The sequence below is a fragment of the Lycium barbarum genome, chromosome 2 (genome assembly GCF_019175385.1).
Source record: "Lycium barbarum isolate Lr01 chromosome 2, ASM1917538v2, whole genome shotgun sequence".
Classification (NCBI taxonomy): domain Eukaryota; kingdom Viridiplantae; phylum Streptophyta; class Magnoliopsida; order Solanales; family Solanaceae; genus Lycium; species Lycium barbarum.
In genome coordinates, this window is record NC_083338.1 from 147,972,012 (window position 1) to 147,992,785 (window position 20,774).

Below are 20,774 nucleotides of genomic sequence, written 5' to 3' on the forward strand. Positions count from 1 at the left end.
ACAAGCAGGGGCGGATCCACCCTTTAGGGTGGGTGGCATGGCACCCCCTCGATTAATAAATTTTTCATATACTTATGTTGTAATTTTTTAAAATTAGATTAAATATTTGATCCTGCCACCCCCAATCGTAAATTAGACAAAAGTGTCACGGTTGGTAGGTAGACACAAGTTTGAATCTATCTTGAACATTTTTTGACTCCGTTTTTCTTTGCGCTCGTTACTTTCTTTGTACCAGTAATTCCCTTTTCAGCCCTTCCAATTTTCTATTTATCTTTTTATTATTTATATTACCTTTCATCTTTTCTATTATTTTAGTGTCACGGCTGGCAGGTAGATACAAGTTTGAATCTACCTTGAATATTTTTTTACTTCCGTTTTTCTTTGCGCTTTTTACTTTCTTTGTACCAGTAATTCCCTTTTCAGCCCTCCCAATTTTCTATTTATCTTTTTATTATTTATATTGCCTTTCATCTTTTCTATTATTTTATCTGTGATCTCTATCGATAACACACAAATAAAAACTTCAAAATCCCTTAAATTGAGCATCTCTCTTAATCTCAAATCTTTGAGTATTTAAATCAAAAAATTTGAGTCTCAATGGGAATTTTGGATTAAGATCAAAATTTAATTTTTTTTCTATAATTTTTTTTGTTTATTACTCCCTCTATCCATGTTTACTCTGTCTATATTTGACTTGTGACACTCTTAATAAGCAATAAATAAATGAGAAATGAATTGGAATACTTAATAATAAGGGTAAAATGGATATAAAATGGTAATTTATGTCTTAGTTTTTCAAACTATATAACTTACAAGTAAAGGGGCTCCTCCTCCCTTAAGCAAGGTCTCGGGTTCGAGCCTTGGATATGAAAAAATCCTTGGTAGGGAGCGCTTCTCCCAAAATGAGACCCTATGCGACGCGAATCCGGGTATAGTCGAACTCCAGTGCGGGTACTGGACTCCGGGTGGAAAACCAAAAAAAAAAAAAAAAAAAAAAACATAAACGCCAAAAAGCCTATATGCTTAATTACTTCTGGGATTTCTAATTTCAAGATTTAAGTTTGAGCTGAAGCTTATGAGAACAAGCTAGTTAGCACCTTCTTAGTAGTACTCACTTCTAAAACAAACAAGCTATCCCATGTTCATGCAGGTCCGGCGATGCACCACGCCCTACAAGTGTAACGTAAACAGCCTACTCAAGCGCAAACATTAGTAGCTATTTTCACAGCTCAAACCCAAACTGTAACTTGTAAGTCACATGAAGACAACTCACATAGAAGAATAACACCTCAAATTACGGTACAATCTAAACCAATAATTGATCAAATACGAGGAGAAAGGGAGACGGTGAGAATTGAACAAACGTCAGTATGTGAAAAATTATTACCAAAGTCAAGCTTTCAAATCTAAAAGAATGCAAAATGATCCAGAGTTGGAAAAGCAAAAAATTAAAATCCAGGAATAACAAGGCTAGTAGTTAAGGCACAAATCCAGAATTAAAATACACAATTAATTGCTGCAAGGCCTTAGGCCAATTCATTTTGCTCCTCTTTACTCTTATCCTTTTCCTTTGATTACATTTCCTCTACATCAAGACTTTCATCTTTGAAAGCCAAAATCTCAAATTAATTTCCCACCCAAATCTTTTACCAAATGAACATTTGGGCTGGGAACTTTCAAAAAAAAAAAAAAAAAAACTAAATTATGAGCGCTTCGCGCACACATTTTCCTCCTACCCCAAAGCGAAAAGCTTACAACACATTACAAGCCGGCTAATGAAAAAGGAAAGGGAAAAAAAGACCTAGAGCTAACCTACAATGTACACCAAATTCATTTTCTAAAACCAAGCGTCCAATTCGCCCCAACCTGTGCAAACACCTTTACCCTCGTGTTCATTGCTAAATAGTGTCTGGTCCGAGCAATCAAGCGATGCACCACATGCCACATTATATGATTGGCATGCTGAATGACACACTCGTAGACGATTGTCCCCATCCTCGTCACATTTTTGTATTGAAATCTGGTTTTAAGCAAATTGATAGGAATGAATAAACGGTAATAACAAAAAAGGCATAGGATTTTTCTGAATCAAAATGTTGAGGGCATTGAAAAAACTCACCCAGCAGGCTAATCGTTTAGCAGCTCCATCACAATCTCTACCCCTAAAAATGTTCAAAATCTTTCGAGGACCAGCTGGGAATAATCTGTTGTAGTTGGGCATCACAACTACTTCCTCCAGCTGCTGCAAGATACTTAACTCGCTAGGTGCACAGTGTTGCCCCGATACATCATTTTGAAGCACGTCTTTGCAAACTGAGAGACTAGGAAGAAGCGCGGAACTATTCTGGCACGTGTAACCAGCATAGTCAGAGCAACGGAACTCACAGACTCCGTTATCACAAACCCCACCATGAAGGCTGCATTGCTCATCACAAACAGCTGCATATCACCAATGGAAATGTTAGCTAAAGTAGGAGAAAAAAAAAACTTAATGCAACCTTTGAATGATAGTACTGAATAGAGAGTATGAGCCTGTTTGGATGGGCTTAAAAAAAGCAGCTTATAAGCTGTTTTCAGCTTATAAGCTGCTTTAGATAAGCTAAGCCAAAACAGCTTATAAGCTGCTTTTTTTAAGCCCATCCAAACAGGCTCAATTAATTTTTTGGGCTTATTTTAAGCACAAAATGGCTTTAAGCTGGCCAGCCAAACACTCAAAAAAGCTGAAAACAGCTTATAGGCAACTTATAAGCCAATCCAAACGGGCTCTATTAATAATGCTGGCATTATTTTATCGATTGTTTGAGGTGTTGTATTAAATAACAAGCATTGCATAATTTCGAAGTAGTACTGAATAGGGTGTATTAAGTATAAGAATAGCACTGGTATTGTCAATGTCATTGTTTACTATGTATAAGAATAGTACTGAATAGGGCGTAAAAGTAATACTGGTATGAGTTGTATGAGATTTAAATTTGCAACCAAACATTGTACTAAAATTTAGTACCAGCAATATTCTACCTAATACACCCTACCAAACGAAGGTATATCATAAAGTAGATGTTGTCGGAATATTGTCTTCAGGATAGGGTCAATTTGAAGTTACAAATTCATCTACTTAACAGTTTCTTCAAGTACAGTTACTTCCAAGCTCGGTTACAAAAATAATTTGTTTTAGAAAAAGGAAAAAAATGGTAGCTTCCACACGAGATTTTGAGTTGGTTCAACAAACTAAGTTGACGACTTCTTTTACAGAATAACTAACATGTGCAAAGAAGGAATCAATTAAACCATGTTACCTGTGGAACAATCAACGCCGGTATACCCGTTATCACATTCACAGACGCCACTCCCGAGACACTTTCCATGTCCACCACAATTGCCGGGACAGGAGCCTGAAATAGAAAGCAGAAGTGATTACACCAAATAAACCTGCTTTCCCAAGAGTTTCAAAAATCACAGAGAAAGTATGGGAGCTCACGTTTACTACAATCATGACCACCAAACCCAATAAAGCATTGACATTTTCCACCTAAGCAATCTCCATTGAAATTGCATGAATTGGGACATTGACTAGACAAAGAAACTGGAGTCACATCACATAGTTCATGGTAAGCTGGGCAGACAAGCTCACCTACAGTTTAGAAAAAATAAAGTAAACAAAAAAGAAGAGATTAAGTTTCATAAATCAACAAAGAGATGCTAATTAGTGATTAAACAGAAGTAGTATAATTAGTATTACCATTAAAGGCGGGAAACTGGATGGGTCCACCAGCTTTTGGACAAACTCTCCAAATGCCATCTACAGCAACCTGCGAGAAATTTCACCATACAATAAGCTAAACGTAAGATATTCCTTCCCAGGATTTGTTCTTTTTCCAAATATAATCTGAGCTGGAAGAAGTGAACTAGGTGACAATTTACAATACCCACGTATTCAGATTAACTTGGCAATACTATTCCATCTTACTTTTAAGTTTGATAGGACATAAATGCTATGTCCATATTTTCCAACTGCTTGTTTTATCGTGTTCTAACAAAAATAATATTATAACTACATGCAGTATTTCTCTTTTATCTCCACATTAGTCAAACTATGGCATTCTAATGGATGGTTAGATAGCTTTTTAATATCAGAAGGGTAATACTCAATAAGTTTTTACAGTTATGCTTCAAAAGAATGTAGATATTTTTAAGTACTAAGTTTATTCAATAATATGGCTAAAAAGAAACATAGGGCCCATTTGGCTTAGCTTTAAAAAAGCAGCTTATAAGCTGAAAACAGCTTATAAGCCAAAAAAAAAAAAAAAATGGGCCAACTTATTTTTTTTGGGCTTATTTTAAGCACAAAATGGCTTATAAGCTGGCCAGCCAAACACTCAAAAAAGCTGTTTTCAGCAACTTAGTAGGCCTTTGGACATGCGATTTCATCTCATGAGATGAAATCCTAAATCATCCAAAAAGGCATGATTTGGGATTTGAAATCATGATTTCAAAAAATATAAATGTAAAATTTGACCCATACGTTTATATTTTGTAAAAAAAAGACTCATAAGTTGGTAGATATATTTACCAATCATGTTTACCAACCATTTGTATTAAATATTAATCCGCAAGTTGGTAAAATATATTTACCAATCATGTTTACCATGTGGGAGGATTATATTAAAGAGTAGTTACATTACTATTGATGTTAAATTTTCCTTTTTATTGGACTAAAGTTTGATCAATTGATGTTGTATTTTTTAGAAAGGCCTTCTAGTAGCGTATTAATTTTATTATGAGTTATGATTTACTAATTTGGTAAGATTGTATAAGAATTGGGAAAATTTTAATGGTTTTCACAACTTGTGGGGTATTTATGTTTATAAAAAAAATTGCAACTTAAGAAATCCAAATTGCATGTCCAAACATGATTTCATCTCACGATTTCATCTCATGAGATGAAATCATGTCCAAACGGCTCCTTATAAGCCAATCCAAACGGGCTCATAATGATCCAGTACTATTTTTTAGTCTAGACATATTGCAAATAAGTTCTTGGAAATCTAACAATATTAGGCATATTGCAAATGTTTCCGAAGTCATACCTCTAACGAATTGTTTGAGCACCTATGCTGATAACAACCATTGCCTTGGGCCATAGAGCCACGTACAAATCCGGTACGCACTAAAGATGATGCCATGCACCTGTATGGATTTAAACTAAAAACTGGTGAGCTCATATGCGATTAGATATAATCTCCAAAAGCTACAGGCGAACGAACGCCTCACCTTGAACTACTTCCCCTCACTTCACCTAACATCCTATCAGGTGCACGAGCACCGTTGGTGTCTGTACATGATCCATCAGAGTAAGCAACAAAATAAGTGCAATAATCGGCCAATGATGACTGACCACCTGCAATAGCCATCCATCAGAAGTTACAACACAAAAGCCAGTTCTAGAAACTTACTAAACCAGTAATGTTTGAGTTTTTAGCCAAAAATGTCCCTTGTCTAAGGGAGCAGGTCTATTTTGGTCCTTCAAATATAACCTGGCTTTAGTCCCTTAAGTTTGCTATAGTGGAGCACCTTTGGTCTAACTAACAAAATGGACTTGAAAACTAATGGTGACTACCAAAAAACACAGCAAAAACCAATCAAAACAACCGACTGACTTTCGAACCAACTGACTTGGTCAGTTCGATCCCATTTTTGTTTTTATTTTCTTAAATAAAACCAACCAGCTTGGTCGTTTTCTTTTTGCGCCAAAAACCAGGAAAATAAAACCTACTGAGCTCGGTTTGTGCCGTGTTTTTGTAGTCGCCGTTAATATTATAAACAAAGAAATTAATGGAATACCTTTGTTAGCTTGTGGAAAATATTGTGCCCATTGAGGAAGATCGCCACTATAATTCATAATTGGACAATAACCTTCTGCCTCCCTATTAAATGTACATCCAGATAACTGGGTGGTGTTACAATGATAGGCTCCCTTCCAGTGATTGCAGGGGAAGGTAACGAATTCCGACCCTTGGTTGCGACCCCAATCAAGACGGTCGGCCATGCTATAATTAGCCCGGTACCATCCACTGTCCTCAAGTAAAGCAAGAGTCATTTTTGAAACCACTGATCTTGTATCCACCGACCCAGTCATAATCTCATTCATCAATAGCCTTTTCTCCCAGTGAGAACCTGCAGCAATTTTTTAATTAAACAATCGATCCATAATTCATTAAGATACTCATATAGCAAGATATAAAAGATAATTATCAACCTGATGTACCACGTCCGCCTCCATCTTCTAGCTCGAGTCCAGTAAAATTTTCAGAGAATGCCTGCATTGATAAACTAATTAAGGGTATTCTAACTTTTGGCTTTAGTTTTGCGCATAAAGTTAATGTGGCCAAAAGTAACTAGCTAACATAAGCTATAGGCTTCGGAGAAGGAAAATGAAAGAAAATGAAATATTATAGAGCATACCCCATAGTGATAGCGAGCATGCATGATAACTCGAGGAAGCACCACTCGAGTTGTAATTCTTCCAAGTTTTTCATCCATTGCTTGTTCAGTAACCTATACATGGAAATGACAAGTAAATTACCTGGAACAAGTAGGAATTAAAGAAGTTTGGGCAGATTTTGAGCATCATTCACAGCTTCCAATTATCCAGACAAAGTATTAGTAAGTTTAGGTATGGACTTCCAGCAATAAATAAATTGTACATAAAAAGCTCCTATATTTGGAGAATAATGAGGACCCCAAACATCAGAATTACCAATCAATGGGGAAGGGACAGAACACAACAAGAATAAGTTGAGCCCCCTTACTTTATCATTTTAAAAATTAGCCCCCTTTCACCCCAACTTCTAGTCTCATTTTTTCTGTGTTCCAACTTATTTCAGTTGACTAATATGCTTTCAGAAAAGAAAAGAGAAGAACCAACTTGCAGATATTGAACAGTTTGAGCACAACTGACCATATAAAAGAAAAAATATGCCAGGGCTCTCCAAAATCTCATAAAAAGCAAAACCAGAGGACAGTAATCATTCATCTATGTCTAAAAATATTCAACATGATTCCCAAATAAATGTTCAGGAACGGACAAACCATAATAAAAACAAATGTCATTTTCTATTTCAAAACTAACAAATGTCATTTTCTATTTCAAAACTTACGAAGTGCAAACCAATGCTTTTTAGATATACAAAAATACCACTTGTTGCATGTTTAGGTATACCGACTCATCTTTTGGTGTAGCGCCATTAACCAATCAATATATAACTAAAGGGAGTTTGCCGCTTGTCAACTCAGGAAGAAGGAATACATGACTTTTTGTCGGAAAAAAACTCTTAACAGGAAATCATCTTCGTCAAAACTCTTAAGACAAGAACACTTTCTTTTCCCCTCCTCCTTTGGAGATAATTATAAATTACAAGAAAGAGAAACTTTCTTTTCTAGAGCAAACACGATGATATCAGAATTTATATGAATATATAGTCTGTCTTGCATTTTGTGCTCCTCTACTTGGAAATCGTAATGCATATAACTTTTCCTTGGTGAAAAGTTTTTGCAGTTTATGAACTCTTATTGACATGAGTTTCTAACTGGTGCTCTCTGCATGATTATAGCACATGCAAAAATTAAAATTACCTGACTACGCCTACGTTTTCTCTCATCACGAAAATGAGCAAAGGCATGAGGATCAAATCCAAGAACGTGCATCACTTCATGTATCAAAGTAGCTTGAAGTAAAGTTTCCGCTTCAGCAGTTAAATGGCGAGGAGCAACATTAACATGTCCTGAAACCAGAAAATCTCCGTTTAGCTGCGATGTCTATGATAATTCTTATCCAATCACATGCTTTTGCTCACACAACACTCACCGGCAACAGCACGACCCCATTGATCACGCTCACATGCTACAGCCCATGCAAGAGTGTTGCCTGTTGTTGGCCTTGTAGTTACCAGAAGAACCAAATCCGCATTTGCAACACCCTCTGAAGTATACATGGAGAAAATATGATAATTCAAACATAAAAATAACGAACCAAATACAAATGAAACTATCATAATAGAGTATGAGGAATGCCAAGCAGCTGATAATCCAATAAAAGTACCTTCGACGTATTTTCTTGGGAGTTGTACACCTCCATCTTGTCCACAAGCAGAATATCCACTTAACCGCAGGTTTCCCTTAACTGGCTCAACGGATAACGCTCTTCTAAACCAATCCGCTGTCTGCTCGAGGGCCTGAATAGCAAATTGCATCCAGTTAAAATACAACAAAAACATACCCAGTGTAATCCCACAGGTGGGGTCAGGGGAGGGTGGTAGTGTGTAAGCAGACCTTACCCCCTACCTTGTGGAGGTAGAGGCAAAAGCGGCATCACAGCGGCCTTGCTCAAGTACTAATTACTGTGCAATAGCCCGCAAACCACACGGGAGAAATAACCCGCACTAGGCAAGCCATGTACGACGAGCTTGACCCAGAAGGCAAAATCCCCTACTTTCGTAGGCAGGGATTTCGAACCTGAGACCTCCATTATGAAATCCCCATGCTCAACCAACTGAGCCACCCTCGCGGGTGAGTCTTTATTTTATCAGTAATTTTTAAAGAGATTCGGTAATCTTGCCTGGTATGTTTCATGAGATACTACACTAATTTACGGCAGAAAAAACACAAAACATGTTCATCTGCAAAAATTTCAGTATGGTGAAGGAAAAGAGGATAAACCTTGCGAAGCCGATGCCTTTTGTCCTGCTCAGCTATATCATCTAAGGTACAGTTATACCAGCAATCGCCATAAACTGGAGGATCCCCATGTGGATTACAAGAAGATGTACCAGAAAAAGAAGCACCTGGTGGCTCCCCAAGCTAATTAGGCAGAAAGAGAATTGATAAATTAGTAACGACACATGTCAAATTTCCCAAAAAAATACTTTTCGAACTGATGATTACTACTTGCCTTCACAATGTCCCCGACTTTCTGACAGTCTCTCTCAGATGAGTGACCAACAGCATCATAATTCAAAAAGATTCTAATCGGTTGCATGACATCATTTTGTTCTTTGGGAATTTCAAGTAATGCCCTTCCTCTACGGTGAGGAGGATTCGAAGCCACGGACTCCTCATACACTTGGGGAGTGACAGAATACACTTGCAAACCCGGTCTTTTCCTTTGTTCAATTATCTGATCATGAATGCAAGAATGGGATATGGTATTCTTAGCTTCTTCTTGAATGTCTTTTCTCAATAATTGATGGTCCGAGAAAGTTGCTAAACTAGTCTTTAGACATAATAGCAGCAATAGAACCTAAGAAAGGCCAGGTAAAGAAGATTTCAGGAAAAACATCAATCAAAATCTAGCTTCCGCTTCCTAAATGCAATCACCCTAACACTTAACAAGCAAATTAAGATTAGGAATAGATGTTCAAAAGATAAAAAAGCATTTTTTAAGAAATGTTTCTTCTGAGATGAACAGCTAATCTCCAAAATGAACATCAACAATCAAAATCAAATTTTTGTACTCCACAAGCTTACTAGAGCTGATCAAGAACCTTACAAAAATTTAAGCTTACTACAGATGGTAAAGGACCTTACAAAAAGCTAACTATTACCCCAAGCTGAATAAAGTCCATGACTATAAATGAAACTGCAGAAATTAACCCTTCAAGAAAAAAGCCCCAATCTTTATAATCCAATTCAACCACAAAGGAGAAAACTTTCTTATTTGAGCCAGTTAATCAAATACACCTAGTTTAACAAAATACCCATTGCCCAAAATAAAAAGGAAAGAAAACTGAAACTTCATCAGGAACTACAAGATCTTATAAATGGAAATTACCATAAAATGCAACAAGTTTTCAAGGGGAAAACAGCAAAAAGAACAAACTTTCTGCCTAATTCATAACCTCAACAGATCCAAATCTTTCTCTACTGTCCAAAATCCTTTACCAGTAAGAAACCACCTCAAAAAAACTCCTCTTTTAACTTCAAATATTTTTCAACTATCCCACATACATTAACATACCATCATATTATCCCAAAAAATGAAAATAAAATTAACCAAAAAAAATTGAAAATAAACCCTAAAATCCCAAATTAAAAATCCTTACCTGTGGAAAAATTACAGCAAATCTGAGCTTAGTTGAAGAGCTGGATTTTGAATGAACACTCAACAAAGTACATGTATTACTTCTACTACCACTACTACTTCTACTACTACAACACCAAATCTTCAACTCCATGAAACGCTGCGTTTAACAAAACACAACACTACTAACAACAACAACAACAACAACCTCGTTCCCATCAAATCTCCAACATTAACGATGTTTCTCCGATCAACCACATTATACAAACAGATTTGTGTATATGTATACACAAAATAAAGTAAAAAGATTGAAACTTTATCAATCTTTAAGATACCCTTTTGAGAAAAATGAACAATGAGATTAAAAAAAAAAAAAACTCAGTTCTTGAATAAAGATGAACTGTGGGTTATACTATCTTAGCTTTTCTTCTTAAACAGTGAACCAAAAATCTGTACATTTTTTGTGGAAAGCAAAGCTCTTGTATTTGTTTGGACACTGAATTAATAAAGAAGAAATATTCAGAGGATGATATGAAAATGTTTATATAATTTAATAATAGTATACAATAAAGTGAGTAAGAATAGGTAGGGTGGGTGGAGTTAGATCATAATTTATTTATTTTAAGATTAGATTAATGTTTTATGTGTTTTTGTTCATTGAAAAAAGTTACACTTGTAAAATATCACGGTGTTTTTTGAAGTAGCCTTGCTTTTTATTGGAACTACTGAAATACCATTGCCTTTTTATTCCATTATAAAATGAGTGGGCTTACGCAAAAGTTCGTATAATTATTTTTTTGGTAATAACTTTTATCATTTTATTTCCATGATGATAAGGACGAGTAAAAATGCGATTTGAATTTGTTTTAAAAGATCTTCTTTTTAATATTAGTCGTAAAGAACAAAATAAATTGTCTGTTTTCTGTCCAGTAGAGACCTTAAATTTTGGGTTTGAGACTTGTCAATACAGAATTTCAGTAGCAACGAGTAGATTAATGATGTTTTTTGTTTTATTGGTTTTAAATTATGCGATGACACCATATTAAATTTTGAGGAACTTTTTAATTATGGTTTATTTTATTTTTTGGATTATGTGATGACACGGTATTGATTAATATAGGGAGCTGTTTGACAAATATATAATTGAGAATATATGTTGGTGTCCAATTTTACATAAGTGACAAACAAAATATAGGTGAAGACTCGTAAAAAGGGTACAGCAAATCACCTATGGGAAAGTTCGTTGTCCATTAGCTAGTTAGCTAAAATAATTGGGGTTATTATAATCACTCTTTCGTCACAGCACTAACAACTTTATTATAGACACACAAAAAAGGATGGAATATTATTTTTGATAATTATGATGCACGGTTTAATTTGTGCGTGTTAGCATTTACTTGCCTTATATTTTATGATCTACACTAATAGTGGAATCTTTACTCTCTTTTTAGTCTAGTAATTTTTCAAAACATTTTCTTTTTTTAAATCTAGTTACTACATTAATTATAAAATATTTAATTTCCTTTTAATTTAGAATCAATAAGAAAAATAATATATATTTTTTATTTTATTCTCTTTAAATAGAGAGGTAGTCTTCTATTTTTCAATACAAGAAATAATTCAAGAATCAATATAAAGGAGTATATTTTATACTCTTTTTAATTTTCTCTTTGTTTTTTCGATTTTCATAACAGTGCGCACCTCGATTAGATTTACAATTTGGAATTGATGCGCATTTATTATTATTATTACATGTCAAAATTAAGCATAAAGGGGGAAAAGGTCAATTCTGCCCTTTGACAGTTACTCCAGGTTGAATTACAAAAGGATCAATTTCCTTCTAAACTATATTTGAAAATTGAAATGAGATTAATTTTTTTCTTCTCTTCTTTACAATTCAGGACCAACCGTTGGTGGATTGTGTATATGCATGTCAGCATGTGTGCACAAACTGTACTTTTCTACCTTGCAAAGGCCAAATCTTGTAACCTTTTAATGGCTCGACGATTTGGAGCAACTGACAACCTTAATTGGGTAATTAATTGCATTTAAGTCTTGCACTCCTTCCCGTTCGTCCTTTCTAGAAAGACATACATGGTAGGTGCTAGCTGATTAATCAATAATCCACTATATGTGATTAACAATTCTTCTCAGATATAAGAAATTATTATATATATATATATATATATATATATATATATATATATATATATAATGGCAAGTACTTCTACCTCCTTAATTATATTAAGAGGTCTCGAGTTCGAATTCCGATGCAATAACAACATCATACCCAGTTAAATCGCAGAATGTAGGGTCTGGAGAGGGTAAAATGTACGCAGACCTTACCCCTAGTAGGGAGGCTGTTTCCGAAAGACCCTCGGCTTAAGAGAAAACATGGCGAAAAAGGCCAGATAAGGACAAGCTGATCAATGCAATATAGAAATGAAACTAACGAGAGCGAAAAAAGTCATGATAAAGCATTTTGAAAAGAAGGTTTTATCTTCCACAAATAAATAAGAAATAGAAGTACAAGAAATAACTACTTTGATAATCGAGTTCGAATTCCGATGCGAATTCAAATATTTAGTCAGCCCTGGTACTAATACCAATCACCGAGTGAGAATCAAAATAAATAACTACTGAAAAATGTACTGACTAAAAGTATAATCTACAAATTAGTCCCTAACATTGAAAGTGATCCAGGATCTCTAGTTGACAGCCTGTTGACTTTTTTGGGTCAATTAAAAAATATTTCTGTCAGTCTATTTGTTAATTACTATATTATTCAGTTGTTTCTACTATTCCCTTCTATTTCAAATAAAATGTAGTTCGCTAAAGGTGATAAATATAGTACTCCCTAGCAAGCTAGTGAAGTAATTGGAGTAATGTTTTAAGAGAAATCGAAATGAATTGGTAGAGTTATCATTCAGATAAATTAAAAAGAAAAAAAGCCATCAACTTGTCGATCAACAACCGAAAGCTGGGCCCTCAATAATTGTTCAAATGATTTAGTTTATTATGGACAATATAAACATTTTGATATTAGTATATGTTTATCAGTTTATTGTACGTATAGTAAGAATTCATCAGTAATTGTTTTATAAGTGATATAATTATATAAATATTTTTATATCATTTGGTGCGCAAACTTAGAAATAGAATATCCCCCTGCTAAAAGATTACGAAGTATAACAACTAAACAACGGTTTAATAGAAAAAAGTAGTAGAAAAACGATGAAACTTTAGAATTGTCAAAAATAAAATCTTAAGAAATATACGGTAAAATTAAATAAAAGTCATGTCCCCAGACACGTTTGCCTATATTATGTTGTACAATTGATTGTCGGTTAATTTAAGTGATTCAGTCAAACGGCTAGAGCTAGTGGCTGAATTTATTTATTACAAGAACGGTCATTAATTTATTTAGCCAGTAATATAGGATTTAATGGGGGTAATTATAGAGTGCTAACTGCATTTATTTTTTACTAGTTCTGATTGACCACGGAACTCTGAACGTATAAGTCAGTTGTCGATTACAGATTGGGATTGGTCTCACACTCTATTACTTGTTCAATTTTCTTTTCTAAAAGTCAAACTATACAAATTTTGACCAATATTTTGATATATATTCTTTCATTATATTAATATGAGAAGAGTTGCAATTTGTAATATTTTTCGTATAGTTTTTGAATATCTAATTTTAATTTTAAAATATTAAATGGATCTAATTCAATTTAACTCTAAAGATTAGTCAACTTGTCTCTCGAAAAGCGAAATCGAACAACTAATATCAAACAGAGGGAATACGTTATATGCATTATTTTACATTATACTGTATAGTTTACACTGTGATAGCAAAGTACTTATATTAAGTTTTACTGAAATTCAAATAAGTAATTATCATGGATGACTATTTACTTGTAATTATCTCATAAATTACCTGACTGTATAAACATGATGTTTACAGCCCGTTTGGGTTAGTTGATTAAAAAATTTAAGTGTTGAAATTAATTTTATAAATAGACAGTTATGTGTTTGAAAAATATACAGTTATAGATTTGAATAAAAGTGTTGAAATTAAGAATAATCTTTAATTGTTAAAACTGATTTTTATAAATAAGCAGTTATGTATGCTTGAATAAAAGTGCTTAAGAAAAGTGTTGAAATTAAGAATAATTAGTTAATGTGTTCGGAAAAAAAGGTTGATAAGTAGTTCTAAAAATATTTACACAATTAACATACTATATGACTTAAAACCTAATTAAACAAATTCCTCTCATACACCACTTGAATATCATAAAACATTTTATTTACCTAGCTGGGCAGAAAAAGAATCGCGACACTAATCCAAATTATTAAAAGAATACGTCATGGTACGATAAGAAGTTTTTTTTTGTAGAATCATCAGGTAGTATTTTGTAGCCACAAACTCTCATTGCGTAAGGCCCATAAAAGAAGAGAATGTTTTTACTACATGTTATTTCATTCTCATAACTCAAATTGGACTTCTAATTAAAAATGGAGAGATTACATCATAACTCTTAATTTCAACGTCATCAACATATGTAATCCTGCAAGTGGAGTCTGGGAGGATAGAAGGTAAGTATGCAGACCTTCCCCTACCTTTGTGAGGTGGAGGGGCTATTTCCGATAGACGCTCAGGTCAAAATAAAACGCGACATCATGATAGCAGGATACAAAACAAATACAGCAGGCCATAACTCTTGATTTAATATCTTTCATATAGAATCACTGTAGCGTTGAATAGGATTAGTAAAATTGTCTCGAGCAACTTTTCTTTTTTCTTCTTTACAAAAAAAAAAACGCAAAGATATGCATCATTACGTGAATTCGGGTCTTATTTAAAACACTAGCAAACTGTGCCCATGCGATGCACGGGGCTCAACATAATTAATTTGATTACTCAATTTAGTTAGTCTTTGTTGTTTGTAAACTTTGCAAAGGATATTACGATTCTCCTTAGTGAGTCTTCATATTTTTTTTTTCTTTTTCTCATATTTTTCCCCTTAATTTTTCAACTATTGTTAAAATTTATCTTGTTTTGGTTAGGTTCGCCTCTTTTTATATTTAGTAAGTTGACAATTCAAATATCATACATGTCAATTTTATAATCACAAGATTCAAAGGATATTTTATTATATTATACACATTTTTAATTTTGAATCACAAGATTTGAAAGTCTATCTTTATTTCTTAAACTCCGTGTCTAGTCAAACATAGACACTTAAATTGAGACAGAGGGAGTATATGTCAGATGAAGGAAATGAAATGATAATTAAGACACTGCGCACCCGTGGGCAGTGGCGGAGCCAGAATTTCCCCCGAGGGGGTTCAAAATATAAAAAAGTAAACATACGAAGAAGCCTAAGAGCGTTTAACATCTACTATATATACATAAAAAATAATTTTAACCTTGTAAAAACAGTATTTTTTTCCGCCGAAGGGGTTCGGATGAATCTCCTCGGCTCTATGTGGCTCCGCCACTGCTCGTGGGGACTTAAAAAGTAAGCACACAAGAGGTAAAATTAATGTTCAACTTCTGAAACGTACACATGTTAGTCCCTGCTTAGAGTACAATTTCAGTTGCTTTTTGTACGACTTATTGTTGATGTGTTCGTCTACCTTGGGCGTTTATATATAATAAGAAAAACATAGAATAGAAAAATAGACATATATTTTTAGTAATGTGGTCAAGTAATATGGAACGAATGGAGAACTTCATTTATTAATTGTTAAAGAACGTGGAAAGTCAAGTATAGTAATGTGGCCAAGTAATATGGGACGAAGGGAGTACTTCATTTATTAATTCTTAAAGAACGTGAAAAGTCAAGTAATGTGGCTAAGTATTATAGGACGGAGGGAGTACTTCATTTATTAATTTTTAAAGAACGTAAAAAGTCAAAAGTGAGCAAGTAAAAGTGTAATGTGTCGGAGAATTAAAATTAAAGTGCATGTATGTATACACGAGAAGAGAATAAATATTCAGCAAGAACGTGAAATGTCAAAAGTGAACAAGTAAAAGTGCACGGAGGAAATAAATATGTGTCGGAGAATTAAAATTGAAGTGCATACATGTATACACGAGAAGAGAATAAATATTCAGTACTATGACATATATCCATGTGAGATTTATTAATTCTTAAAGAACATGAAAGTCAAAAGTGAACAAGTAAAAGCGTACAGAGGAAATAAATTTGTGTAGGAAAATTAAAATTGAACTGCATACGTCTATACATGAGAAGAGAATAAATATTCAACAAGAATGTGAAAAGTCAAAAGTGAACAAGTAAAAGTGGACGGACGAAATAAACGTGTCAGAGATTTAAAATTGAAGTGCATACGTCTATACACGAGAAGGGAATAAATATTAAGTATTATGACATATGTCCATGTGGGATCAAAAAGTAATTGGTTAAAGTGTACAAGTTATATTGCTTTTGGTACAAGCATTCATTGCATGTATAATTTATAAAGTTTTTGATACGAGCAATCGATGTTGTTTTGGTCCCTCTTCCACACTTATATATAATAGAAATCCCACTTTTGATTGGCTTAATCAAGATGCGACAATCCTACCAATCAAATAATTAATTTTTAAATATTAACAAAAAATATGATCCTTATAACAAGCAATCAGTTCTACCATTTGGCACGATTTAAAATCATTAATAAAAAGAGTAGTTAAAGTTTTGGTGTTTTCCTTACCTAAAAATACCCCAATCATGCAAAATTTCACATCATGTAATATACTAGTTGTTTTTTTATTTTAAGAATAAAATGGGGCTTATTTTCTGTTGGATTCTTGGTCCACAAAATGAGTGTTGTAGTTAGTTACAGCTCATCAACCCTGGATAAGTGCAAACAGTTTATATTATTGTTGGTTATGTATTAATCAACCAAATGGCATGAATAAAGAAAATGCCGTAAAAAGCACCGCTATTTAACTCCCAATCAATGAGAAATGTGATGGGATGAATAGAATTCTTTCACTCTTAATTAAAGATCTCGAGTTTGAGCTCTGAGTATGAAAAAGAATTATGTTCGAAACACTTTCCCTTTACATGGGCGTTATATAATGTGAATTTGAATTAGTAGGCACATAAATATCAGCATCGGACACCGAATGGAAAAAAAAAAAAAATCAACTCCCTTCTCCTCAAATGCTCCCCTCAATTAACGTAGCTTCCGTTGACTTAAATTTGAAAAAATTGTTCATCTTTTTAGTTATTTAAGTACTTTATAACATGCATGCATGCATGACTTTAGTTTTGTTATTTCTTGTAAAGTCAAATTAGACGTAGACTTTTTGATTTTTTGTTTTAAATTTTCTCTGAGTTCTTTTTTATTTGGTTCACCGTGTGGCAGATAGAGGAGAATTTAAAATTTAAATTTAATGGGTTCAATTAAGACTTTTAGCACTAAATTCATATTGTGCGGGTTAAGATTATAGGTTCGGATCTAATATTGGTTTTTTTTTTTTTAACAATTATATCGATATTTCGTGTTGAAATTTATGATTTAGATGAACCCATAGCCAACAGGCTACATCCGCTTCTGGTGACAGAGCTAGAAAGATGGTCAGTCGAACCACGTACCTTTATATATACTAAATTATGTATAGAGGTAAAAATTAAAGATTATAGAAATGTCTTTCCTTTTCATTTTACCTTTATATATACTAAATTATGTATAGAGGTAAAAATTAAAGATTATAGAAATGTCTTTCCTTTTCATTTTACATTGCAGAATATTGCATGGTTTAATATTGAAATTAGCAATGGAAATGTCTTTTCCATGAAGGTTACACTCTGGAGTACTCTTTTAAAACAAATTTGTGGAACAAGAGCAGTTAAGTGACACTATCACATGTTAATACAAAACGATTTTTTTCAGTCACGTACGTAATTAATGCATGTACATCCATTTAAACTTTGGGTCATGCATGACCTTGATCCTGTAGGGTCACGATACTTGTGGTCTAGATAGTGGTTACATGGATAAATTTCAACTCCGTGAGTTAAAATGATTGTTCCTTTTTTCTTTTGGAAAGTCAATTGGTAATTTTTTATTTATTAATCAGCACGCTTGTTTCTTACTCTCGATTAGTTGTATAGAATTTTGCAAGAGGGGATCTGCTGTGTAACTTAGCCTAGACATATATCTATGTTAAAAAGTTGATTAAACTTTTACAAATATTAAATTTCAGACCTAGTTATAGTGCTTGGGGTAGTTGTCCTAAATTTCTAAACCATAAAATTCAAGCCATGAATGGACCTTCAACATTTTAATGTGATTCTTAAAATACTAATTCAATTTTTTAATTCCAAAAGCTGATCTTGAGAAGTAACCAAAGACAAGCAAATTGACAGAGGAGATATACAAGAGAAAACATTAAAATTGTTATTAATTGGTAGTTATGTATTATGATTACATTTTTTTTGGAAGAAAGAAAAAAAAAATGGCATTTGATAATGTGGGACGATGTACTATTACTTACAAAGAAAACAAAAAAGACTATTTAATACCAAAGTATGCAAACTCAGTCCGGCGTCTATTTTCGGAGAGACAAAATAGGTGCTCCACTATCTAATTTAGAGGGTAGCATTAGAGCTAATACTCCTAGTTAGCGTTAAGAACTTGAATTGAATGTTTTTTGTTGGTTGCCAAACCTATAGTATTCCTATCGACTCCTCTCTACCTTAGCAACCTTTTCTAGGGAGGTGGACCAGAAACAAAATGATGGTATGAAGCAATGCGGAGATTACAATAAAAGAAAATTGAGTTTAATTAATTATACATGTAATAATTTAATCAATGAACAAAATAGCGTTCTTAATATATATATAATGTTTTTCTTACTTATAATTATTTACAGTATAAAAGTTTGAAAAATATGTGTTAGATATTTATTTTTAATGACTTTTGGCTTATTTTTATTATTTTGGTTTATCTAAACACTATAAAAATGCTTAAAGGTTATTTTGGCTTAAACACCTACAATAATAAGCCGATCCAAACATGCTCTATAACTCTAATATTTTTTTTTTGAAAATTTAGATTGCAAACAAGGGCAAAGTTAGAGGATGGCCTAAGACTTCTGGCGTACTCAAAAGCTTTAGTTCAAATTATGTGCTTGTTTTAAGAATTGATTGAATATGTACAAATTATTAATTTAGAATCCAATAATCTAAAAAAATTAGGATTCAGAACTCAAAAATATCAAATTATGGCTCCGCCTTTGGTTGCAAGTAAATATCTTTTTTTTTTAGAAAAAAAGAACTAATGTAAATTTATTATTCCCTACGGATAAAAAAGAGTGTCCACTTAGCCTTTTTTTCTTCGGTCAAAAAGAGATTTCACTTATCAAATCAAGAAAGAATTAATCATATTTTTTTCAGATTTGCCCCTATTAAGTATTATGTAATATAATCCCAATACATAATTAATTAGGGCAATTTAGTTAAATTACCTATTTTTGTTTATGAATTAGTATTTTTTTAAGGAATGTGCAAATGATTAAGTGGACATTATTTTTTATCCGGAGAGAGTAATTGGAAGTGCAACATTACATTGATGCAACAAAGCCAAATAGAACCTACCGAAATAAAGCAAAAACAGTTTTATTGAAAAGTGCATTGAGAGATTTATAGAGTATGAAAAATAGGACGACAAAAATGAAGTGCCTTAAATGTTTGGCCCAATTTGAATAAAATGCAAAGAGGTGGGGTTGTCCTCTAGTTATCCTAATCCACTTTCAATTAAATTCGAAGTTATTTAATTTCTTTAAAATAAAACTAAAAAGACTAAAGAGGAAAGTAGACTATGGGTTGTAAGGTTTTTGTCTCTACATGAAAACTATTCCTTTTTTCCTGTTAATTATTGCTCTGTGTCTAAAAGGAACAATAAGTCGGACGTTGGGTCCAAGCATATTTAAAATTTGATAAAAATTCACATATCACAATTTATACTAAGGCCCCCATTTATCCATAGATATCAAAAAAAAAAAAAAAAAACATTTTTTTTGGAATTTTGGAGTTGGAGTTGGAGTTGTGTTTGGCCATAGTTTTTGAAATTGTAGTTTTTGATGAAATGTAGTTGTAAAAAAGTGAAAAAAGTGATTTTTTTTAAAAAAAAAAATAAGTTTTTTGAGTTTTTGATATTCCGGATTATAACTTCAAGTTGTATTTGGAATTTTCATGGCCAAACGCTGATTCCGAAAAAAAGTGAAAAAAAAAATTCGGAATAAACTGAATAATTCTTATGGCCAAACGGGGGCTAAATATGCTTTACGCATTTATTGAGAAAAATTGATATATATATATTTATGGCAAAATAAAAAATATTACCTTGTAATAATAGTAACATATAAGCCAAATACAAGAATCTTGTTATTTTATTTAAGGATGTACCAAGTCAAATACACGAATAATAGATTATTCGTGTAGTTTAACTTGTGATAATAAGTTAATACTTATTATTTTAACCAGGTTCCTAATGAATTCATATAATAGACATCTCTGTAACAGTCATTCTCTATAACAACATTTCACTATAATAATCAAACTTTTCTTAGAACCAATTTTTCATGTTATGTATTATGTATATTATACGTTCTGTATAAAAATATTTAACTATAGCATTCAAAACAATATCCACGGTACTAGTTAAGCTACAGTCA

At 33.0% G+C, this 20,774-nt stretch overlaps 1 protein-coding gene across 1 annotated transcript; it reads right to left on the reverse strand.

Moving 5' to 3' along the window:
- Positions 1 to 1,477: 1,477 nt before the first annotated feature.
- On the reverse strand, positions 1,478 to 10,664 carry LOC132627962 (uncharacterized). The gene is made up of 16 exons (XM_060343608.1): positions 10,098 to 10,664; positions 8,948 to 9,295; positions 8,716 to 8,856; positions 8,099 to 8,231; positions 7,865 to 7,978; positions 7,633 to 7,781; positions 6,463 to 6,555; positions 6,257 to 6,317; positions 5,842 to 6,174; positions 5,272 to 5,398; positions 5,088 to 5,187; positions 3,740 to 3,809; positions 3,479 to 3,631; positions 3,297 to 3,392; positions 2,120 to 2,439; positions 1,478 to 2,020 (listed from the first exon to the last, which is right to left on the reverse strand). The coding sequence occupies exons 1-16, from the start codon at positions 10,227 to 10,229 to the stop codon at positions 1,838 to 1,840; spliced, it is 2,553 nt and encodes an 850-aa protein (XP_060199591.1). The 5' UTR covers positions 10,230 to 10,664; the 3' UTR covers positions 1,478 to 1,837.
- Positions 10,665 to 20,774: the final 10,110 nt, after the last annotated feature.